The sequence below is a fragment of the Tripterygium wilfordii genome, chromosome 6 (assembly GCF_013401445.1).
Source record: "Tripterygium wilfordii isolate XIE 37 chromosome 6, ASM1340144v1, whole genome shotgun sequence".
NCBI classification, from domain to species: domain Eukaryota; kingdom Viridiplantae; phylum Streptophyta; class Magnoliopsida; order Celastrales; family Celastraceae; genus Tripterygium; species Tripterygium wilfordii.
Genome location: NC_052237.1, coordinates 6638907 through 6663129, shown reverse-complemented (window position 1 = coordinate 6663129; position 24223 = coordinate 6638907). Strand labels below are relative to the sequence as shown.

The 24223-nt window shown below is 36.3% G+C and overlaps 3 protein-coding genes and 1 pseudogene across 27 annotated transcripts; 1 reads left to right on the top strand and 3 right to left on the bottom strand.

Moving 5' to 3' along the window:
- Window positions 1-14: 14 nt before the first annotated feature.
- LOC120000635 (probable BOI-related E3 ubiquitin-protein ligase 3) lies at window positions 15-6891 on the bottom strand. The gene is made up of 5 exons (XM_038848759.1): window positions 6576-6891; window positions 4997-5069; window positions 4824-4879; window positions 1313-1674; window positions 15-713 (listed from the first exon to the last, which is right to left on the bottom strand). Exons 1-5 carry the CDS (start codon window positions 6889-6891, stop codon window positions 180-182), a joined length of 1341 nt encoding a protein of 446 aa, XP_038704687.1. The 3' UTR covers window positions 15-179.
- A 4350-nt stretch (window positions 6892-11241) lies between these two features.
- On the bottom strand, window positions 11242-17682 carry LOC119999495 (axial regulator YABBY 4). 25 transcript variants are annotated; one of them, XM_038847096.1, is made up of 11 exons: window positions 15465-15533; window positions 15317-15370; window positions 15087-15201; window positions 14147-14990; window positions 13902-14060; window positions 12397-12438; window positions 12146-12289; window positions 11887-12022; window positions 11762-11810; window positions 11583-11658; window positions 11242-11500 (listed from the first exon to the last, which is right to left on the bottom strand). In XM_038847096.1, exons 7-11 carry the CDS (start codon window positions 12260-12262, stop codon window positions 11411-11413), a joined length of 468 nt encoding a protein of 155 aa, XP_038703024.1. In that variant the 5' UTR covers window positions 12263-12289; window positions 12397-12438; window positions 13902-14060; window positions 14147-14990; window positions 15087-15201; window positions 15317-15370; window positions 15465-15533; the 3' UTR covers window positions 11242-11410. The 25 variants fall into 25 exon arrangements, 2 of the variants coding, with proteins under 2 accessions (XP_038703024.1, XP_038703023.1); XR_005468451.1 differs by lacking the exons at window positions 11242-11500; window positions 11583-11658; window positions 11762-11810; ... (1 more) ...; window positions 12146-12289; window positions 12397-12438 and adding exons at window positions 15912-15989; window positions 16490-16562; window positions 17126-17682 and having other exon boundaries at window positions 13357-14060; window positions 14147-14196; window positions 14361-14478; window positions 14719-14990; XR_005468446.1 differs by lacking the exons at window positions 11242-11500; window positions 11583-11658; window positions 11762-11810; ... (1 more) ...; window positions 12146-12289; window positions 12397-12438 and adding exons at window positions 15912-15989; window positions 16490-16562; window positions 17126-17682 and having other exon boundaries at window positions 13357-14060; window positions 14147-14478; window positions 14719-14785; window positions 14879-14990.
- A 2741-nt stretch (window positions 17683-20423) lies between these two features.
- On the bottom strand, window positions 20424-21144 carry LOC120000491 (ubiquitin-40S ribosomal protein S27a-like). Its single transcript, XM_038848587.1, has one exon. The coding sequence runs from the start codon at window positions 21081-21083 to the stop codon at window positions 20613-20615; it is 471 nt and encodes a 156-aa protein (XP_038704515.1). The 5' UTR covers window positions 21084-21144; the 3' UTR covers window positions 20424-20612.
- An 84-nt stretch (window positions 21145-21228) lies between these two features.
- On the top strand, window positions 21229-24037 carry LOC120000634 (annotated as a pseudogene).
- Window positions 24038-24223: the final 186 nt, after the last annotated feature.

Sequence of the window (24223 nt, the reverse complement as noted above, 5' to 3'; positions counted from 1 at the left end):
CGTATGCAACAACATGACAACAAGGGGAAATATCCATACGACAATGGCCAAGATGCTTTCTGGGAAATTAAGTTGGTGATTACTCCACATACATTTCATAATATCCAGGGTAGAAGTATGACATATTTCACAGAGGGTAAATAACTTTTCAACTCATTTTGAGTATTTTGCTTCATAATCTAGGACAAGTATACCCCGACGCTGGCGGTTTTCATCAATTGGCATACAGGACAAACACTGATCGAAAGGTCGCAGTCCTTACACAAACAAAGGTGCCTGCATGGCATCAACAACATGGAAACCTCCCTCACCTTGCACCATCTACAAGTCATACGCTCCTTGCATGAGCCAGGTTTCGAAGGTCCTGGGATGTTCAGGTAGTTGTTTGGGTCAATGTACGACGCAGCATCATCAATTTCACTGTCCCCAAATCCTTCCTTCCCTTGGTCAGCACCCTGTGATATTGCCTGCTGGAGGTTGCTCTTCAGGACATTAACCACTGATTCATTGTACTTCGCCCTATAGTGCCAGCTCTGAGCTTCAGCAGCCACCTGTTTTATTTTCTCGATTAATTCCCTGTTCTTGCGATTCATGTTCTCAATCTCTATATCCTTCTCCTGAAGCTTCTTGGTCACACCTTTCTCTACAGCACAAAGGAAAGAAGCCATATGTCTTTGCTTCAAATCCCTCACCCCCTTAGACAAATGTTCTTCCTGTTTGAAGAGCAATCAAGACCATCACATAACCTATAAGGTGGAGATAGCTTCATCTCTGAATTTCAACTATTATAATAAGGTCCAAAAATATGATGTTCATGTCCAACTATAATCACTATAAAGGTCTCCAAGACTCCAGGCCAATCACGACCCTTTGTCCATGGCTAAAATAATTAAATAATAGTTAAGTACTGGAGAGGGGGAAAAATAAAGCCAAGATTGAAAATCCAATCAAGCTTAGGCTTGGAGCCAAAAAATTTTAGCAAGCGACTCTTAAATTTAAGTTGACTTTGGTTCCAATCCAATTAATTACGTATGATGATAGACAAAATCCCAGAACTGGAGTGCAGTAAAGTATGATAGACAAAAAGACTAGATGGTAGCTACAACTCTAGACAAAATCTAAAATGACGAAACATTTCCTGCACCAAACTTAACAAGAACCAAATCAAATTTCATTCAAGCAGTTTTCATTGGTTAATCCAATTCCCTTCCACAAATTCACATGACCAAATGCAACCACAAGGCTCACATAGATATGTTTTTTCTATATCTACAATAGCTATGTTTTATATAATATTGGAGAGACATGGTACCTGAATTTTGATATACTGATCAAATTCTTCTCTCTGTCGGCCAAGTTCAGTCCGGATGTTGTCATCAAGGGACGAGATCATTGAAGGTGTTGCTGTCATACTTCCACTTGCAGAAGTTACAGATGAGTTACGTTCATCATCATCATAGGACAGCCTTAATCCAGTTGATACAGGATTGGTAATTGGAATGCTTGCCAATCGATCAGCTTCATCTGGATGAATGTTATAATTTAATGAAATCTGTAGATTGTGCTGCCTGTAGACATCTTCTGTGTCCCCTATGCGTTTATTGGACCGAAGCATTGGAGTTGCATGCTCACTTCCAAAATAATTTACAGGATTGATGATACATCCAGCAGCTACTGCTATAACAATTGCAAGTTTGAGATTAGTCTATAAACAAGAGCATTAAACAAGGAATCAATTTAACAGAAAACTATGTTCTTGCAAGAAGCATTATAGTCATGGTTCAAAAAGAATTTATAGAAAGGTTGCAACACACAACCTAAATTCAAGATTAAAACCAACGCGAAAAAAGAGGTCCTTATGCAGGTAATGGGCTCAAAGGGAATAATTCCCCATAAAAATGTAAAAATTAAGAAAGTTTGTCTTGCTAAAATCAAATAGGATTCTCCTTGAGGCTGGTAATAATAAAACAACCTGAAAAACATTCAGTCCAAAATCAAAAGTATTTATGATGTACAAGAACTTTTGACATTGGTAATGGTGTGCAATCAGAATAGTTGTCGTTCTGCCACAGTGAACAATGACTGGAACAGTGACAAGGCCGAAATTTTAGGGATTTTGGATACTTTGTTAAAGAATTAATTAAAATACAAAGAACGATATCCTCAGAGTCTCACTTGGGCCTCCTAGAAATCTCTCCTAGACGAAAACTTGATGGAGGCTCACCACCAAAAAGAAACTCTCACCAGAGAATTGATTCAAAATCTGAAATCGGAAATTTCATTATTCACTCTGTTACTTAGTATGACAGGGTCCTTAATACAATGAACCATATCCTAATTCTATATGGAAAAATTAAAAGACTTGTATAAGAATATGATTACCTAATTACAATAATGTTGAAAACACAAGGAAATTCAGATTGGCTTTGGACATCCTTCGACTTACATTCTGCGTCAATTTATTAGAATATTACATTGAAAATAGAATTGGGTTAGAATGTTCCCTAATTGGATGAATTATAACAACTACCTTAAAAAATGGTCCTTATTATGTTATTAGGATGTGGGAGCGTAGGGAACTTATGAATAGGCTACATCATGTTAAAACGTTTGAAAAGTTGAAAAAACTTATTTCTTGCTAAAATCAAGCTGTATTTCCGTACATTGTTGGTAGCCGCAGAAAATAATAATAGGGAAAAAATACTACATTTTCAACAGCAGAATGACAATAATGACAGTGATCCGAAACCTATATTTCGATACATTATGGATTCACTTTTGTCGTGCATTAGTTTAGTAGCATTAATACACCTTACAAACAATGAGGTCTGGACAGCACAACAAACTAGTACTATGTAATAGAATGGGGAATTTATCCAAGCCAAGCTGAGCTACTAGTATTTTAACCAAGCACATTGGAAAGTACAATGACTCAAAATATATAGGGCCGACATTTTCTACACAAGAACCACGTCCCTAGGGAACTTCCACAATCTAAAACGCCATTATATTTTAAAAACTTCCAAAATGAAGTTTATAACAATACATTATGCACCGTGACAAAAAAAATCCGACACCACTCATGCGTATGTCATGATGGGAGGCCTTACCCCTTTCACAGAGACAAACTGCCCAGCGCAACACGGCCTTGTCTCTTTGTTTTTTCGCATCTTAGTCATGCAAAAAGATACATTCCTACCCCCAGCACTATCCCCATCATCCAATACCTTATAGATTCTTCTTCAAGCTAACGGTCTTATATTATGCCAAAGCTCCGTACGTTCATCCAAAAAGTAAAGCCAATGAAGAATTTACAAAGTATTAAGAGTTTCAGGTAGGTAGTTTAATGGTTGAGGTTTCTTGAAGTTGAGAATGACGAGCATAGAAGAATAGTTAATGAAAATTCAATTTCTAAAATAATAATGTTGACATTAGGTAAGTTACCCCGGATACCCATATACACATATGAACATGCAGCCATCAGACGTGCGAGGAAAAACTTCTGACTCTGATGCGAGGAAAAACTTCTGAGCATGGAAAGTCTTGTTGCTCAGGACATTGTATGAGCCAGGTTGGCAGAGTTCTTGATTTGAAAATTTAACTGAATAGCTGAATAACCATTCATTTATTTGACTGACGATTACGAAGTAGGTTTCAGCCTATACTCTAAAGTCTAAATACAAGATCATACAGAATCTTCAGAGGATTAGGAGTGTATTGAAGCTCAATTTAATTGCTGATTTTTCGCCAAGCTGAGAGTGGCACGAGTCATCTCTCCAAACAAAACGACATGGAAAAAAGCTCAATGAAGCCATCCATGACACCACGTGAACATAATAATCAACACCCGCATCCACACTGACCACCACCCAATACATGCATATACACTTCAATGCAATGCACGAAGGAAAACTTTTGTCTATGCGAAGTCAAGTTGCTCAAGACTACTGTATGAGCCTTGTTGGCCGATTTTCTTAACCAAAATTTTAATTCCGTGCGGAATAACTATTCTTAGTATGGAGACTAAGAAAGCGGTAGTGAATTTCATAGCTAATATAGCATGTAAAATGTCAGAAAACACACCAAAGAAAGACAGATAATAATGGGAAGGGGCTGCTTATCTAATGGTCTAACCAGGGAAACAACCATTTATTCATTAACCCTCATGGCTCATTCCATGAATATAAGAGTTTGACTTCTATAATATAATGTGAACCAGTGCACACTGATTTTTTTGTTAATACTATCCCATGCATATGGGCATGCAATATATTTGCAATGCCACAATCATACACAAATCCAAACACATTCATTTACATGCCAAACGTTCAAAAGTACAACCCTAACTGAGTAACTGTGCTCTCCGCACTTGGAAGACATGAGGGTGTAAAGGCAATACCAATAAGTTGTCTCCCTATTTAACCATCAACATTGGAAACTAAACAAACATAAATAGTACATTCCCTAGCCTCGTAGTCAACTTGCAATAGCAAATACATGAATTATAAGTTTCAAGACAAAACCAATGGAAGTATTTTTCAGGGGAGAGAAGTAATATGAAGTATGCTAAGTAGCCCAAAATGTAACATAAGAGATCCTCATACCCAAAAGGTTAAAAGAATTGAAATCTTAAAAGATCACAAGAGAAGTTTTTTCCTATATGACCTTTCACAATTAGTAATGATCACGATGTAAGAGTGCAAATGGAAAAGCAAACATCTTAGATCCTCATAAATTCATATAACTCCCAAGGCAGATAATCAATCAACCAAAAGCATATTTAAAAAAAAGAAAAGAAAAAAGAAGAAGGAATTTTCAGTTACCGCTATATGTAAACTGATCGCCTTGTTTTCTTCCTCTTCTGCACCTGTACTGCAATCTAAACGATTTTCGAGTCAGCTTCAATGCAATCAAAGCACGAGAAACACGAAAATTAAGAATTTAAGAAAACACAAAAATAAAGACAGAAACCTATGCCGATCAAAGAGAAACAAACCTCAAATGATGCCTTTTTTTTTTCTCCTTTCTTACGGAGCCGGAATCAAAGAGTGGAACCGATCGTCCAGGATCTAACAGACCTCAGCCTCCGGAATGCAAAAGAAGAAGGTAGAGAGAAACAAATAGAGGAAGAGAGAGAGAAAGGTAACGGAAGATTGGTGTAGAAAGAGGAGGAGAAGAAGAAGACAGGATGGTGTGTAGTGCGGTGCGAGTGGGGGCAAAAATAATTGAATGAATCCGCTACTGCCATTCCATTCCGCTTACGCTAACTGATTTTCCTTCATTTCCTTCTACTCGCTTTTCTTTTTTCTTCCAAACAAAAATCAGTATATTTAAAAATAAATAAATATAACCTCTTAAATAATGAAAAAAAAATAGCAGCCGGAACTGGAGCCCACCACAACCCACTGGCACATAGAAATCTGCAAGCGAGGGGAACGGTTTTGTTTTTCCTTTTTCCTTCCGGAATCCCGCAATAAGCAAACTGATCATCCACCACCAACTGCACGAACGGACGGACAGACAGACACTCTTCACCACTCCCCCACTCCCTCACCTACTACCTTTGGCAGATAATTTTGTTTGGCAGACAATAAATTGTACTAAAATAAATAAATATACCAGAATCAATAAATCGCTACGCGCTTCTCCAACACGTTACGATCGTCTTTTTTTTTATTATTATTAGTTAATAAAGTATATTTTAATTATTTGTTTTGGAAGAAATGTGTAATAATAATATCGGTCACGGGAGATGTCGAGCGGTGGATTGGGCTGGTGGTCGGTACGTCGCCCGAGCGGAACGAAGAATTTAATAGAGTGGTTGGTCATGTGAAGTGGGTCCAGAAACAGCTTGGCGGGTAAACTTTGGCGGGTGACGAGCAATGAAGCCCCCCTTGATTCCCGGACTTCCACGTTGTCTACTTTAGCATAATTGGGATTATATTAAATTAATTATAATTGAATTTCAAAAGTAAATTTTGTGATTATTATTCGCTAAAGGAAAATGTTAAATGTCCCAACTTAGATTGTCCCAAGTCTAGTTGGCATTGCCACATAGTCATGTTGACATAGAATATTTAGTGACATGGTCAATGTCTTTGAAAATCAAATTTCTCTCCTCTCTCCATTCTCCTTTGTTTAAAATTTGAAAATCAAACACTCTCTCTTTTATTTCTCACTTTCATTTTCTCTCACACTTCCATTATTTCATCATATCTCATTTAACCACAAATAGAAAATAAATCATTTATATTCGCGAATTACATTGAAAAAAATGATAGTACATTATTTTTGTCAAACATACCTACGATTACATTGTTTTCAAAAAATGTAATTTTCATAATAGACAAATATAAGCTGCGGAAAAAAATAGTACACAAATCAAACAATAATAACAAAGTAGATACATTGTTCTAAAAACATATTCATTCAAATTGTTGTAAACACAATATTACACTGTTTTCAAATACATTGTAGCTTTTATATATGCAAAAAACGAGAACAAAATTATATTGTTGTTGGAGGTGACTATGAACGTTGTTGGAGGTGACTGAATGCCCGGGTCGACAAATTACATTGTTTTAAAAACAATGCAATTTGCTTGGTTATTCGAAATCTAGTAGCTATCTGGCTAGAAAATGGATGGATAAGGTATGTATCGATGCCTAGAGTCCAAATATGTGGTCGGTTGCCGGATACGTCGCTTGTGGTTACCGGATCAACTCTATTTGTGTCACGGTTTCCTCCTCCTTTGGATGCTTTTTTCCGACCATATGAGCGGCTATGGGTGGTGTAGAGGGTTGGAAAATGATCATGGTGGTCGAGCGCTTCCATTCGGTGGGTCGATTGCTTCAATGAATGGCCGGATGGAGGAGCTCCGGTAGTTCTCATGAGAGTGGGAGGGAGAAAAGGAGAGAGGAGAGAGAAAGAGGAAAAGAGAGTAAAGAGAGAGAGTGGATGTTTATATAGAGACAATTGATGATGTGGAATTTTATGTGACATGCCACATTGGATTGGAATGGGTTAGGACAATTTTGTGTTGATATTTAGCACTACCGTTCGCTAAATCACCATCATAATAATTTACCAAAACACCACCAACGACAAGAAAGGCAAAGACATGGTCCTCCTCAATCACCCATCCCAAGCTAGTTCATATATACCACCCACTAACCTGCCAAGTGCTAACCAACTAATAATAATTCAAAGATTTGCTATGAAACGAATCATTCAATTCATATAATTCATTCCAAGTCAACCCAATTACCCGTAATTCTGGACCATCAATTATATTATGTCTTTTTTACATATATTAGCTATTGCCAAATATGGGCATATGTGCCTCACTCGCAAAATCGCACAATCGCAAGGTGACCTAAAGTCACAAGTTCAATTCTTGAAAACAGTCTCTACACATATTATGCAAGGTAATATTTGTGTATATCATTTTTGTCCTCGATCTAGCCCTCTACAGGAGTTGTAACACCCGACTCGCGTGGACGATGCCACGAGCCTCTATAGTGTCGAGCTTGGTGGTATTGGGCGAATCACCGAGCAGCGATGAGGCTAAGTCTCTTGTCCTACATCGCTTTGAGGAAAATGTGAAATACATAATATAATAGGTAAAACTTTCTAACTAGTAACAAACGTTTTTTCTGGGTTAGTATGAGCTGGTGCTAAGTCTAGGAAGACAAAGTTATGTAAGTCATTATTGATTTGTTCAAAATGGACAAAATATTATTAATGCGGAGGGACACGAACATTGTACATGAGTATTGTTTCAATGTAAACGTAGATAAAATGTGGCATAAATTGAACATAGAAAAAATCTATGGACATGGAAGATTTTTGAATACTCTCCCCCCCAACGTGTTGTGCTGAACGAAGTTTGATAATAAAAATCCCATTAGGAGACAAAAAAACAAAGAAGGCATAAATTGATTGATTTTTGTTGGGATATAAGACTTGGTCTTGATTAGATACAGACATGTTTAAGTTGTTTTCATTGAAAATTTGTCTTGGACAAAGCAAAACACGATTCTGGTGCCAGACAAGAACACTATTACCTCGTGCCCTGCTGTAATAATTTCATTCCAAGTTGATGCAATCTAAACAAAATGTTAAAAAATAAATAATAGTGTAGTGGGCTTTGAGTGTTTTGGACTTTTGGGTCAAAGAAAATAGTTGGATCTTACTGCAAGCCTTGGCCCAGTCTGTCAAACAGGCGGCCCAATAGGAATTAAGTTGTGATTAATTTCTCGTTAATATCTGGTATTGGTCTAATCTCTTAAGATTTGAGTTTACATGAATGTCAATATTTTTTTTCATTAATGTTCAATTTTCTATTTATTGGGTGTAATTTTATTTTATATATATATATATATGATTAAATGGTTGTTTATTTTATTAATGCCCCATTGATGTAGGTTGTTTGCAAGTTCGGTTCAGAAGAATTCAGAGGGTGTTTGGGGAGTTGGGTTGACGAGTACATTTGTTTTTTATTAGGGTTAGAAATGGGTCAGTTTTACTTGTTAACCGATCCATTATCAATCCATCTTTTCCTGACCAATAAATGACAATCAACCGACTTACAAAGTTAAGCCAATAATTTCACATGACCTATGTAGAAATGGGTCAGTTAGTGGTTGTCAAAATATTCAAAAGTCAATTGACCGATAATTATCCGACCAACTAACTATTAATAATATGGACAAAAATATTACAAGTTTCTCGTTGATATATGGTATTGGTCAAGCATAAGAAAAATTACATGGTGCTAACCTAATCTCTCAAGATTTGAGTTTTTTTTTCCTGGCTCAAGATTTGAGTTTACATGAATGTCAATATTTTTTTTTTATTAATGTTCAATTTTCAATTTATTGGTTGTAATTTTATTATATATATGATTAAATAGTTGTTTATTTATAATTAATGTCCCATTGAGGTATGTTGTTTGGAAGTTCGGTTCAAAAGAATTCAGAGGTGTTGGAGTTGGGGAGAAGACTACATTTGTTTTTTAGTAGGGCTAGACATGGGTCGGTTTTACCTGCCAACCGACCCATTACCAATTCATCTTTTTTGATCGATAAACAACAAGCAATCGATCCACCAAGTTAGGCCGATAATTTCACCCGATCCATATAGAGATTGATTGATTGGTGGCTGTCAAAATACTCAAAATTTGATTGTCCGATAATTATCCGATCAACCAACTATTAATAATATGGACAAAAATATTACAAATTTAGTATCCACACCGCCCACACCCAAACTCACACCAAGGCCCAAACCCAACCTAAACTCACCGTTGGTTAAAGGGTGGGGGCCTAAATTGCAATGTCCACCAAATTATAGCCTCAATGTGGAGGATATTAGTACACTAGGGGATTTTCCATGAATGAAAGGCATTATTCATTTTAATAAAAAAAAAAATACCACATATATGATTCATGAACCGTATCTTTACAGTGCTATACTTAATTTGCACCACATTGAAGTCACTTGAAGAGAGTAGGAACCAAGTCCCAAAAGGGGCAGCTCCCATTAATGGATCATGTACAGGATGAGAGGTGTGGTTTAATGGCAATAAGCTTGGCCACATCAAAGAAAACAGCCACATCTATTCTCTTATTATCTCCAAGAAGATGAGATGAATCCAATCCAATTAGATATCCATGGATAAACAAACAAACCATAATTAACCTAATTTTTTTTCAAAAAAGATTATTTGCTATATATACTCTCCAAATATCTTCCAAGTTTTGCACTAATTTGTGTCTGTTTTGCTTTCTATACACATGACTCTGTTTGCAGAGTTTTGAATCCAACGGTAATAATGATATGACTGGAGAAATTAAAAAAAAATGCATGAAGTAATTTGAATTTTGAAATACCTGAATGAAACGGTGCGTTTCTTGAAGATAAATGTTGACCGCAACTATCGTTAACTTGGACCAAATAAGATGAAGGTTGACCACCATCTTCGAACATACCTTCTGCAAATTAATTGATCGAAGCTTATCAACTAGTAGTGGGTAGTTCATGATTATTTATATATATAGAGTTATACACACACACACAGGTTCAACATCTTATAGAGAGGTGCTTGCTTCTTCACATAAGCAGAGACCTTTGAGGCTCTGGCAAAACATGCCAACATTAGGCCACTCATAACACTTGCAGGTTCCAACTAATTAATTTCATCTCCTTCTTAATGGTAGATATGTGGTCAGGGAACCCAGGTTGACAAGAAGGAACACATGGAGGTGAATGAAGAGAAGTAAAAGACTAGCTGTTGGAACCCATATATATATATATATATATATATATATGTATATATAATATATTAGGGTTTCCAACATGCTTTCTGAAGTTAAATGACACAATAAATCAGGAATTCTCGTTGATTATACAAATATATTGTGTTGAGAAACCATTCATTAGCATGAAAGTTGCATTTGCTACATTATTAATCAAGTGAATAAGTACATGATCCAACAACATTAACCATAACTTAGATGATCATATATAAGTTGTCTTGCAGACAATCTAGTTATCAATATTGTTCATCAAGCACCCCTTGAAAACACAAATGTCTGCCAGACTGTCAAAGAGTGAGAGAGTTCTTTGACAACTTGCAGTGAAAATCTCATTTCCAAGAGCATCTATACCCCAAAAAGGGCTTTGGATGTCAACCTCACCGTACATGACACTAAAATAGAAACAGCTTATTTTTGCTTCCTATATATGCATATACTAGTTTGTGTATATATACCAGCTCATGGAAACCTTTGCCTTGTACAATGACCTGAAAGTTTACCGCAGATAGTCATGCACCCACTTCAGTGTGATAAATTACTAAAATCACAGTAGAGTTTGAAGAGGTCCTGTATATGTCTGCATATGTCTTGAAAAGGTTGACTCATAAATTCAACATGTAGTAGTTGAACCCAGAAAATAGAAAGTGATTTGTCATACTCAAGAAATTAATTACTTCACAGATCATCATAACTAGTAGCTCTTATCTCTTGTGCTGGAGCTGTCCATTCAAGGGGCCGGGTTTCTTTTTCTTTTTTTTTTTGAAAAGTCATGTTCATTTACTGTCAAATGAAAGAGTTGATTAATGTTTTTAGCTAACACCCAAATGATTCTATAACAGACAAAATATTTTGACTGTTGTTTCCCCTTCACAGTGATGACAAATAACATGCATATATTAAGCAGTTCAATGTGAGCAGAGAAGAAAACTGAACTGTCTCCATAATTAACAAACTTTAACATAAGTCATAATATATATGATATATCTAACTAGAAGACAAGCATTTAAAGAGGGATTAATACTGAAATTAATATATCTGCTGCTATAATTTGATTATTGTTGTTAATATAGCTGGTGCCGGTAGTAGCAATATCAGAAGTTCCATGCTGTCTTTCCTTCTCCCTGGCCACAGCTCTGGTCTTCCTCTTCATCAGTGTACTGGGTTGGCAGAAAATGCGCCCACTGAAGATGTACCACTTGTTTTAGTTCCTTGTAAGCACTATTAGTATTTAGACTAGTCTGCAATCAGATTAAGATAACTCACATTTTTTGCAGCAGTACTGAAGGCTTCCTTGTGAGCCATTTGTGGGTTTTCTGCCTTAAGCCTTCTTATCTCCTCCCTGCAAAAACATCAATATATTTTGCACACAAACACACTCATAAAGGATTCATATTTATTCTAGCTGTGTATATAATGTAGTCTGAACTTAATCGTTTAATTACTTGATGAAACGGTTGTAAGCTGATGGTGCTCTCTGTCTTTTTTCTGGTGCTGTACAAAAAAACAGATGGAAATAACTTATACTACAAGAAAGAGAGTAAAATAAGTAAATTAATAGTGAACATACGTTTATTAACCACAGGATTCTTGAAAGGGATTTTGTTTTCTACTTCATTATCAGAAGAAGAGGTTGCCATGAATGGGCTATGCCTGTCCGTCGCTTTTGGGGTGTCGACTTCTTTCACAGATTCTTCTTCTTTTGGCTGCTTAAAGAGAAACAGAGAAGGAAGTAACAAGTATCTAGTTAAGCATTTTTGGCTTCCTTGTTTTGGTTATTTAACAAAAAAAAAAATGCAAGTAGACATAGAAATGGAGCTAATTAGCACCTCATCATGATCATCATGTGTAAGAGAAGCTAAAACATGTAGAGGGACGAAAGAGGCTTTCATCATGTTGACAGTTAGAAGGCTTGTGCAGTGTCCACATCTCACTGTCACCACCATTGACAAGTTGCTGCATGGGACACTTACCTGCATATAATATTAGTGTATACACTTCAACATACACACATAAGAAGAGTAGAAAATAGAAAGGAAAAAAAAAGGGAAGAAGAACTCTAATGCATCCATTACATTACCAGTAGAATGGTTGTGCAGAAGCCACAATGTACATAACATATCTGCTCTGGGAGATCAAAGAGATGGTTAAATGTTGACATGAGAGAGAGAGAGAGAGAGAGAGCAAATGACCATGTGAAGGTATACTCCTAAGGAATGAGGAGGGGTTTTTATAGACGTTTGGAGTACATCAATCATTACCATAACATTAAAACATGTAAACTTGTCATTATTAAGCATTCAGAATGTTTTAAGCTGAAACCAAGACCAGATTCTTAATTACTTCCTTGTACTTAATTTCAGTACTTTTGAAAGTATTCTGAATAGATGTTCAACACATAGTTTAATGTTTTATGATTAATGCTATCTGAACCAAACCAACCAACCAACCAAATAGTTTTAAAACATTCATGAAGTCTTAGGCTTTTCGGGGGGGGGGTTCAAAGTTCTAAGGAAATTAAGGTTGAACAATGACTTGTACCTCTTTGTTTCATGTGTTGTTTTCTGTTTTATTAACTCTACTTGCATCTTTTGAGCTGATATGAAAGTGAAAGTTGGGTAAGTTTTAACCTGTTTGGGAGTAGTGGAAGTTTCTAGAAAGGTATATGCAGAAGGAAAATAGGAATCTTTAGGAATTTGTTTTTCTTGCAAGAGAGTAAGTATAATTGACATCTTTCTTCACTTTCTGTGCTCTCTCTTTATGTTACTTCCCATCCTTGTATTTACTTCTACACCTTCTTGCCAGACTACTTTATTCTTGAAAAAGAGTTTGAACTAATCATGTTCATGTACACAAGTTTCTCTCTCTCCATTCTATGAATCCTTTGAGGTTGCTTTTACAATATCAGTTATGGATCAAATTAGCTACTAAGTCTCAGTATTATATAATCAACTAGTCGAAATCCCGCGCGATGCGCGGGTATGATTTTTTTTTTTTTTGAGTTTTGTTTGTTAGCTTTTTGATGTTATATTTTATAATTAATTTTTTTGTTAAAGTTTCACACGTTGTGATATGGAAAAAAAAATTAATTATTGTGATTGTCGAATTGATTTTTAATAATTATTTATTGAAAATAGTACCATACTAATTCAAATCGTTATCTCCCTGAATGTTTGTCCAATCTACATCCCTGGTTTCTGATATGCTACACTCGTAGCTCATCGAATTTTTTTTTTCAAATAATATGCATTCTTACATGAACAGATTATGAAATAGCAAAATTCATACGTTTACCATTTAGAAAGAATCTATCTAGAATCACATTAACAAAAGTCCAAAAATTTCTCCTAATATGTAGTGGCACACCATAAAATTAGAGATAAAATTAGAGAGCCAACCAAGTTCATGAAGACCAGAAACATTTGGTGCTGCCATATTTGCAACCCGTTATATCTATGGTTAGTGTAATACACCTGAATCAAATTAGCTAACTACATATATTTACCATTATTTCATGCCTGCAAATCAGATAAGGACCAAAACAGATATTAAGAAAAGTAAATATGAGTCTTGTCCACAACTTACTTTGATGAAGGAATGTTCTTGCAATTCTTTTACTGATCAAGCCTCGTCAACCCATACACTTGTGTCGTTATGTTCAATCTCTCCCATGGAATACCTTGAAGGTCTTTTTCCTGCCCTCACTTGCGCAGAAGAATTGATAGGCTGACAGCACCACTACATCTTTAAAACAAATTGACCATTGTAAAATATAAAGAATTAAACAAATGAACAATGAAATAGCTGTTTAGATATTGTTAGCTACATACAGAGCAAAAAATCAAGCAGTAGTGCATCCAAGGCATGTTGAGTTGAATGGCTGAAATGAGCAAAATCCAGGAACACATCATAGCATACTACAAACATGAGGTTTTGACCTTCTCTTTTCCTGATTACTAAAGAAGGGGGCCCAACATAGAAATGGAGCCATCCAATGTCTTTTGTTACTACATGCATTAGTAATCAACATATCAGTTCACTAACCTTTGGTGCTTCTCTGACACATATCCCACTAATCACTGGCTACCATCAAAACCTTCAAATATTATAAGGACCATGCATTCTCTTTATGGAGATTCTCGTGTCAAGTAATTGCAATGGCCTATAGGTTCCAACGTCAGGAAAAATATCAATTTCTAAAAGAAGCAGTGCAATGACAGACCCTTCTAAGTACCAATGTTTACCACACCGTAAATAGGTAAAAGAAAATCATTGTAAATCTTTATGCTTGACTGATGTACCTTCTCTTCCAAAAAGAATCCTTATAAAGTGTTCAATAAGCAGAAAGCCAGAAAGTTATTTTATCAACGTTGCAGAAGATATGAGATGAGATAAACCTCACATCTTTGTTGTGGATCATTCCATTCAAACATGGGAAATCGGCCACCCACAAATATTGAATGCCTGGACTAAATATCAGAGATGGAGAAGCCAAAAGAAGGTCAGAGGAGATTAATAATTCAATCCTGCGCATTTGAGAGTTGGAGCAAGTCCAAACATACATTGTAGCAACGGCCAAATTAGGAAACTCCATATTAATTGAAACGATTGCAGAAACAAAAATCAAATCAAAGGTGCCAAATGGGGATCTTAGAGAAGAGACCAATCCCGGACCTGCAATGAAAATCATGTTAAAAAAGGGAAATGGTGGGAGCAAAGAAAAGCATTTATTTTTGAAGAAAAGCAAATCAATGAACAGATGAAACTCACCAGCTTGCACTGCTAACAATAAGCGATGGTCTATTTGACTTTAATAGAACATCAACACCAACTTGGGTGGTAAATAAAGTTCCATGAAAAAGATGGTTGTCCAATCCGATGGTTCCTGCGGGGTGAAAGATGTCGGGAGAAGGGCATGGAATGCACAACAAACTATCAGAAAGATCTAAATGAATTGTAACCAAAAAGAAACTACAAATCTATTTAATTAATAGGATTACCATTGCTAACACAATCATGAACATGAGGTAGGCTAAGTAAGATGTTTCTCTAATCTGCAAAACAGCGACAAATTGAGCCTCATTTTATTATTCTTTTCCACGTTCAAGTATCAGAACTAAGAAATAGGAGACAATAATATTGGTTTACCTTATTCTTTTTTCTTCAAGCGAAGCAGGACGGAAAAAATTAGGGGGCTGATTGTACAGAATTATGGCACTGTTAGTTTGTGTGACATAAGAAGAGCAATAAACCTTTATAAGACATTTGGTAATACATTTTCAAAAAGAAAAATATTCCTATTCAATAAGTTTCTCTTGAGATATATTATTTAGTGCGACCATCTACCAAATAAAAAAGATCAATCTTCACCTAAATGAAACAGAGGGAAAAAGCATAGCAAAACCAATGGAGAGGCAAAAGATCACTAATGGAAATGAAAGGGACAAAAGCTCTTTACATGATAAAAATGTAAATTACAAATGCAAACAAAAGCTCAAAAACAGTCAGACGTTCAAAAACACAGTTCCATTTTACAAATAAAATTCACATAGTTATCAAGTTCACTATAACTTGGCAATCAAAATCTAGAGTTACCTGGGTGCTCAAGAAAATAAGGGAGAAGTTCACAAATAATGCAAATGATTCCCTCCAAAAAGCTAACTTCGGGACCAACTATCAAGAACGTCAAATACAGTCAAAATTGTGAGAAAACATAATCCAAGTATGGGACAAAATACAAACAAATTCAGATAAATTCTGTCCATTAAAGAACACCCCACCAAGTTGTGATTGAAACAAATCAAAAGCTCACCATGAGGATATCTTGTCAAGATCTTTCTTTTTTTTCCTTTATCCACAATTTTGGTTTAAGGTTTTTATTTTATATCTAATCATTTATGGTTGTCAAAATATAGGCTTCCTTAGTTGCTTTTGCCTTTTATAAAAGCAATGGAAAGAACCTAAAAACTTGGTGATCTTACAGAAAAATGAAGAAGAATTATAGATAAAACAAAATATATTAAGATAGGTGAAAGCCCAACAGTAGCATTGACCAAGACTAACATATTAACATGAACTAAACAAACATAACTGATGCATTACAGTAGCAATTCATCAAACAAACATGACTTAGAAAGGGCCTTGCAAGCTCTAACATTCAATAACAAACATACCTTTATAAGGAATCACTCCTTTATTCTGATTTTGATCCAGATCACAAACCTAGAAGGCCAGAACCACCACCACCTGGTGAATTATTACATCAGGAATGCATACAATCTTTGATACGAAATGTTTATAATATCAAAACACAGGGCAACAAACAGATTGGGTACACAGTGGAAACATTATAATATCCAAACATGCACACACCTAGTAATAATTAAATTATTATTAATAAATATATAACATCCTATATAAGAGATAAAGTAGATGTGAATATTAAGAAAAACTTGAACAAAAGTATGAGCACAAAACAACAAAACGAAGAAAACATGGTATCCACTCACTACCTGAAGACCTAATCATAAATATTATGATTAGTGCAGCTAAGCATGGCTACCAAACGTTCTTCTCATTGAAATATAGGTGAGTTGTCAAATATTATTACTGCAATAAAATCAAGAAACCATCTCATATGACAAACACTAATTTTTTTTAAAAAAAATGAACTAATCTAAATTATGTTTTCTCATATGTTTACCATAGTTGCCAATAATTCTACAGTCTATCAAAGAAATTGAGAATAAGTTTGCCTTTGGACGGATCCAATTCCCATTCGGGAGAAAAAGCTTGCTAATAAGGATTACCTGCTTTAGTCGTCTCCTTTGGTTGCCTTTAATTTGATGGAGAAGACGGTATTCGATGGGCTATGAATTCGAATATTTTCCCCTTTACGAAACTGAAATAGAGATTCAAGGATTTTTGCCGACTCAATCGGTGGGCTATGGAAATCGAGCACGGAAACACCAAACGGACAACAGCTCCACTCCGCAGAATCGATTGTAGATTTTGTAGGGTATGGAAACCAAGCAAGGAAGCAACAAAGGGAGCATCAATTGGTTGCAACTTTTGTGGGCTATGACAATCAAGCACGTAAACACCAGAGGAACAACAGCTCCGCAGAATCGATTGTCGATTTTGTGGGATATGGAAACGGGCATGTTTAATTGGGAGATGGAAATAGAGAAGGGGAGCAGCAAACGTAGAACAAAAAAGGGCTTTGAGATCATCCGTTTTTTTTCGTTTCTTTTATTGCCGCAGGAGACGTTTGGAGAGAGTGTATTGGAGAAATAGGGAGAGAGCTGAGAGCGTCTGAAAAAGAAACAAAAGAATTGTAGAGTGTCCACGTATGAAGAAACAAAGAGTTTTAACAGGCCAGGTGTCGAAAAAATAGGAGCAGTTGTTAGGGCCTCTGCTTTATATATAAAGTATAGATATAGATATGACTTCGTTAATAAAAATCAATATTAAGTTCCTGGTACAATCAAAGTATATTACTATTTACTGTTAAACCATTTTGGGTTAAATGCTAATTGAAGTCTGTATTGATTGTATGCCAACCTACCTCTTTGGGTTCATAGACTATTTTGGGTTGAATACTAATTGAAGGCATAAACTCTTTTGGGTTGAATGCTAATTAAAGTTTGTACTGATTGTATGCCAACCTCCTCTAAGATCCAATGTGCTCCTGCAACTATACAGATAAATCATCATATGCCTGAGCTTACACATGAATTTTTCCTGTACTTGCCCCGTCTGCCAAGTTTGTGGACTGGTGCACAACCAAAGGGTGTAGCTGCAGGTTCCATACATACCAAGAATAAAAGAGAGAGACAAAGCAAAACAAAGATAAATGCCTGTACTGTATGCTTATGTTCTTTGTTATTTTCTGCCTTTAGCTTTTAACAACGTTGCTTATCTACAAAATATATTAAATGCAACGTACAAAGGGTATATCGATAATAGAACGTGAAATATGTTGATACTACATTCCAGGAGAAGGGGAATGCACTCTTACACAGTCACACTACGTGATTCAATCTTTTAACTAGTTCCATTAACCCCTTCGGATCTTAGATAAGCTAAAATAAGGTTAAGACAAGATTATGATCCCTACAATAGGCTGCTTGATTCTCTACATCTACGAGCAAGATTTTTCAATAAGCTGAGTGTATAACAACAGGGCATACATGAGAATTTCAAGGAATGTTGAAGTAATATGGCTGATGCCATAACCACCGGAAAACTATAGAATAGAGTATCATAGCACAAGCTGGGAAAGTATGGTAATGGTCGACATCACTCAAAACATGAAAAAAAAAAAGAAGAAAAAGACTACCCATCTTCGACTCGAATAGCAAAGGCAACCTGGCTCACATTTTATATCGAACCTAGTAGATTTTTACCATCATTGTCCCTCCACACACTCCTCATATTTTCAATGCTAAGCAAAACCAGGCAGGATCATGCCTTTAGGTCACAGCAAGAATTTCCTCATAAGTCATATCCAAAGACAATATATATTATGCACACAGATTCTTACAGTCACCATCACATCATAAAACAACCAACCTTTCCAAACCAATTAAGTCTTGCACCACCATGAACTGGCAAGGTATAGAATGAAATAGTTTGCAAGCTATGCACCTAGAAACCACAAAGAAATGCTCACTTCAAGACCAATAAGTTCAAAAGGCTTATTAATGCTAATGACAAAAGATGACTAAATAAAAAGAAAATCATAACAGATAGAAAAATTTAGCAGGCTATCAATATCAAATCCTATGCCAGCTAAAAAAAAAAAAAAAAAAAAAAACAGAACATAGAACCAACCCTAATGTAACTCAGAACTATAGATTATACAGGATACACCCAGCAGCACAAATCAATGCCTAAGTTGTTAGTTGTGCCAGGTTGAACTCAATCTAACTATTGCCTTATTCTGGTACACATTAACAAAGTTGCCTCACTTGAAAAGATTTGTAGTACGTAAGTACACTATGAGACAATGGACCACATAATCATTTACTCAAGATCAAAAGATTTATATATTTAGACAACATATCTATCAATAAAACTAAACTTACAAAGCTATGATGAATTTGAACAACAATTACTTCAAAAGGTTACGCTTAAAGATAAATTTTTTTGGGGAGAACAGTTTTGTTAGAAACAGAGTTGTATGACTCACCATCCAGATATGAATAACAAGCACCAACCTCCGGATGACATTGAATAACACACTCAGATACAAGATATTGAAAACACATCTCAATACACCACATCCCAACCAAAATGACCCGTGTACTTTTGTAAAAGAAAAGTCTGTTTCTCCCATTTTTCCATAATTTTTACGACAAGTAGATCAATTTTTGTCGATTCCATAATTTGACAAAAAATAAACAGGCAACAAGGTTTAAATTAAAGACATTATCAACAACACAACTTGAGAGCCTACACTCGGCAATGGGCACACAAAGAAAAGGAACCTATATTTGCCATGCCCAACAACTAGGTGCAACAGTTCAAAAAGCCTGACATATGTAACATAAGATTATTTTATCCCCAAGATTTTGCTGCTATAATGAAATAAAACGACCATACCAAGACAGCCAATATGTTGTTATACAAGCACATCAAATATTCAAAACAGAAATTTATATGAAGGCCAGACCCTCTAAATAATTAGCATGCCCCAGCCAACAAGAAGCACACGGTAGTCTAGAAAGTAATATTCAGTGCACCAACATAACTAGCCACCTACATTTAGAAGGAATGCATAAGATCCAGGTGCTTTAAAATTGCAAAAAAAAACATTGGATAACCAACAAATTAAAATAATAGAGAGGGAAAGCAACTTTGGTTGTAAGGTATGATGAATCTAAGCGGAAGAGATGGCGGGATGGGAGCATGCTACGCATATAAAGAGACCTTTGAAATATCAACTCCCACTAGCATCCTCAAATGTCTAGCTCCTCTTTGTTGCATCGAAACACCAATCTAGTATCGCTAGCATCCTCAAATGACATAATTTAATAACAAAAACAAGCAATAAACAACAATAACAACAGGAAGACGCAAATACACAAATTAGACAATCAAAAGAATACGAAACCACATGAACTATCAGTAATCATCTCAAATATCCAAAATAAACCACAAAATCCATTTCACAGATAATCCTTATCCAGACAACAATTTGATACTGTGCTAGCAAAAACAGAACAAAGGTACCACAACTCAACAGGAAAGTACTAATATCCATAATCATAACTCGATAAAAATATTAAAAACCTAATCGCCGCCAGCAGTCTGGTAGACGTAGGTCAAACCGCACTTGCCACAGTAGTGCCTGTCGAAGTGGTTGGCCATAAAGGTACCAGCACCGCATTCTGCATTAGGGCACTCCTTCCTGAGCCTCTGGACCTTACCGGAGTCATCGACCTTGTAGAACTGAAGGACGGCGAGCTTGACCTTCTTATGCTTATGCTTGATCTTCTTGGGCTTGGTGTAGGTCTTCTTCTTACGCTTCTTGGCACCACCGCGAAGACGGAGCACCAGGTGGAGGGTGGACTCCTTCTGGATGTTATAGTCAGCGAGTGTACGACCGTCCTCCAGCTGCTTCCCGGCGAAAATCAGGCGCTGCTGGTCCGGTGGGATCCCCTCCTTATCCTGGATCTTCGATTTCACATTGTCAATGGTGTCGCTCGACTCGACCTCTAGGGTAATAGTCTTACCCGTTAGGGTTTTCACAAAGATCTGCATGTTTGCAGTCTCTGAGAGAAATAGGGCTCCGCCTGACTGTCCTTCGACAAATTGAGTTTGTAGAAGCGTTTATATACGATGATGGTAGTGACTTTTTTAGGGTTTTGGAATTGTTATCTGGTGTGGCAAGTTGTAGATAGATAGGATATAACTTCTATGTTCTAAATAAACAAAACGGCACCGCTTATCACGAACACGAAATGCACAAAACGACGCCGCAGTATGTTCCACAACCATTCTTTTCAAACGGTGCCGTGCACTTCGAGTTCTGAGATTTTCAATGGCAATTCCGGCGTCACTGCCAGGTCTCGAGTCGCGACCTCTTCTCCTCTCCCACCAACGCCACCACCGAATGATAATAGTGCTCCGTCCACTTCACACTCCGTCTCCTCCCATTCCGATCCCCAAGTACCCCCCCTCCTATCAGGAGATCCAAGAAACCCCAAAATTTCACTCACTCAAACTCCCCAACCGTCAAACCAAGTACCACAAGCCCGTCAATGAGGGGCAGGTCATTTCAGCAGAAGGACTTATGACCTGGAAACCAGCTACTCCAGTCTACCCTAAACTTATCCAAGAGACTCCTGAAGGATTGACAAAGGAGCAAGCAACTGAATTCCGGAACAAGGGGAAATCTTTTACCATTTTGTAAATTAGGTAAAAGAAGTCGAAATCATTCTATATGTTTCAAAAGTTCATGGTCACTCTGCTTGATGTAAGTGACCTTAGTTCCACTTGCGGCTTATGTCCTTAATTCAATCTTTGATCTCTCGTAAAGTCATCCTCTTTAACTCATTAATCACTGTTTCTTTTTCCACATGGTTTTACATGTTCGCATTGTTTTTCAATTTCCTAGCAACATGGAATTTTATAGATATTTCACACTTCCTACATGGGACAAATCATAAGTATGGATATTTTTACTCAAGAATTATCTTTTTTCCTGTAATAATTGAATTATTTTCTTCTTTATTGACATTGCAGCCTAAAAATGGGGTATACATTACCCTGGTGAGAAATGTCAGACAAGCTTTTGAAGAAAGTTCCTTGGTGAAGATTGACTGCAAAGGGATGCATGTCTGTGACTATAAGAAAATAGGAGCTAAGCTAAAGGTCAGTTACATCTGTTCATTTTTATTCTTCCAAGTCCTCAGCAAATCCCTTGACACAGTTAGAGTGTTGTTTATGATTAGGATATATTCCTAAAAGAGTGTAGATGAAAAGATAAGATCAGAAGGAAATATTTACCCTGAGTCTCTAAAACAAGAGATGTTAGGTTTATCCTTTGAATGATTGAAATTGAAGGCTATTCCCATGGATGGTACTATGAGTGATTGTGCAAGGTGGTGAAACTTACATTGGAAAAGGGACCTCTAACAAAATGTTGAAAGGAATTCAAAATGTAATTGGTATGTATTTTTTAGCTTATTATGATTCTATCCTCCATTTTTCTGAGTCTTTTATTGTGCATGTGATGCACAGGGCTACCCATCCTTCTGGGGACTGTGCTACTCTCTTTCTTCTGAATAGCCATTTTTCGGATATATTGTTGGCAGTAACTAGTGCCTTGTGTGCTATTGTCTTTTGACGAAGAGCAAATATTGATGTGGAGGGGAAAACCGGAAAAGATTGGAAATCGTCAAATCGATGTACCCTGGGACTCCTGCGATTTCAGTTACTGCTGAAGGTGACACCGAAACTGATTCAGATATTTCAGGTATGTATCAAAATGGTTTGTACCTTCTCTGTGTACTAGGTCAATATAATTGATATTAGAAGGTCCTGAAGTCACAACCAATGATACTGATTGCTTCATTCCAAATATGTAGACCCCTACAGATTGTAATGATAGAATAATTAATGGTGCTTATCAGACAGTTCGACAAAGCTTTTGGTGGCCTTTGGGTTTTCCTTTTGGGAAGAAAGTTATTTGTACCAAATTCAAGTGAGTTTTTGAAAAAGTAATGTAGTCCATTTGCATGAGTGCAAAAAGGTTGGAGGTATCTGCATGTGTTGTCATAGGACATGCAGTTTCCTAGAAAACGGTATTCTATGAACTGAATCATATTGGCTATTTGGGAATTGGATAAACTTCATCTTCACAACATTTTGTAATCATTAGGAACCACTATTGTCCACTGTCAGTTCTTAACTTGTACATCTTTATTCTGTGCCGCGTTTTAATATTGTGGCTCTTTTTCAGGCAAGCCTGATGGTGTGATTATTCCAAGTGTGAGATGAAAGCAGTAAAGCTGAAGACCAAAAATGATGTCCCTATGGAAGAAGGCAATTGAATCAAGCAATGCATTGTTGCTGGATGAAATTGGTCTTGGATCTCATGCACTTTTGAAGGTGGTGGAGGAATTTGACACTGTTTCACAGACCACAGAGCACTCTTACCCAGCATTAATCTCTTCAAGAAATGAAGATGGTACCTGTAATCCTATGGCAGCATTCTTCAGTAATTCTCCTACCAATGATTACTGTGACGATTACATCTACAATGAAGAAGACGATGATTATGAATGTTACGACAACAACTCATTTGAATATTTGATTCAACAGTCCCTTTCCCTTTAGGGTCATTACTAATTGATCGGATGGCAAAGGAGCTTAACAAGGAATGATGACAGGATCATGTGATATCAATGATGTTGATGGATATAAACAAGGATTGGTGTTTGGTAATATTAAAGGGAACGATTAGGATGATTGAAAGGCGATGTAAATTTCTGTAAAGGAATGAGAGTTGCTGGAATCATTCCAACTAATTTCATAGACACAAACCGTCGGATGCATTGGATGTGACAACCTTGCATAGTTGTCACATCCAATGCATTGGGGGCTGAAAATGCATTCATCGGTTTATATTTATGGAATCAAAATGATTCCAGCCCCCTATCCCTTGCAACTCTGTCTCAGACTCAGTTTTCATACATTTTTGTGCATGATTATTCTAAGTGTGAGATGGAAGCAGTGATCTCAACACCAGAAACTTGTAAGAATTTTATAAGGTGTCACCACTGATCTGAATCATCTGATTCCACGCTTTTAAAGTAACATATAATTATTTTTAAAAAAAATATTTGTCGTTATATAATATTGAATTTAAAGGAATCAATATTTGGAAAATATTTTAT

What these genes read in the sequence shown, in the direction of transcription:
- LOC120000635 (XM_038848759.1), bottom strand. Translation starts at nt 6,891, where the DNA reads ATGAGAACTACCGGAGCTCCTCCATCCGGCCATTCATTGAAGCAATCG. An exon ending in CGATCAGTTTACATATAGCG is followed by an intron (nt 1,675 to 4,823) that starts GTAACTGAAAAT and finishes TTGTTATAGCAG; the next exon opens with TAGCTGCTGGATGTATCATC. An exon ending in ATCAGTATATCAAAATTCAG is followed by an intron (nt 714 to 1,312) that starts GTACCATGTCTC and finishes CTCTTCAAACAG; the next exon opens with GAAGAACATTTGTCTAAGGG.
- LOC119999495 (XM_038847095.1), bottom strand. Translation starts at nt 12,477, where the DNA reads ATGTCAACATTTAACCATCTCTTTGATCTCCCAGAGCAGATATGTTAT. An exon ending in TCTGCACAACCATTCTACTG is followed by an intron (nt 12,290 to 12,396) that starts GTAATGTAATGG and finishes TATTATATGCAG; the next exon opens with GTAAGTGTCCCATGCAGCAA. An exon ending in CACATGATGATCATGATGAG is followed by an intron (nt 12,023 to 12,145) that starts GTGCTAATTAGC and finishes CTCTTTAAGCAG; the next exon opens with CCAAAAGAAGAAGAATCTGT.
- LOC120000491 (XM_038848587.1), bottom strand. Translation starts at nt 21,083, where the DNA reads ATGCAGATCTTTGTGAAAACCCTAACGGGTAAGACTATTACCCTAGAG.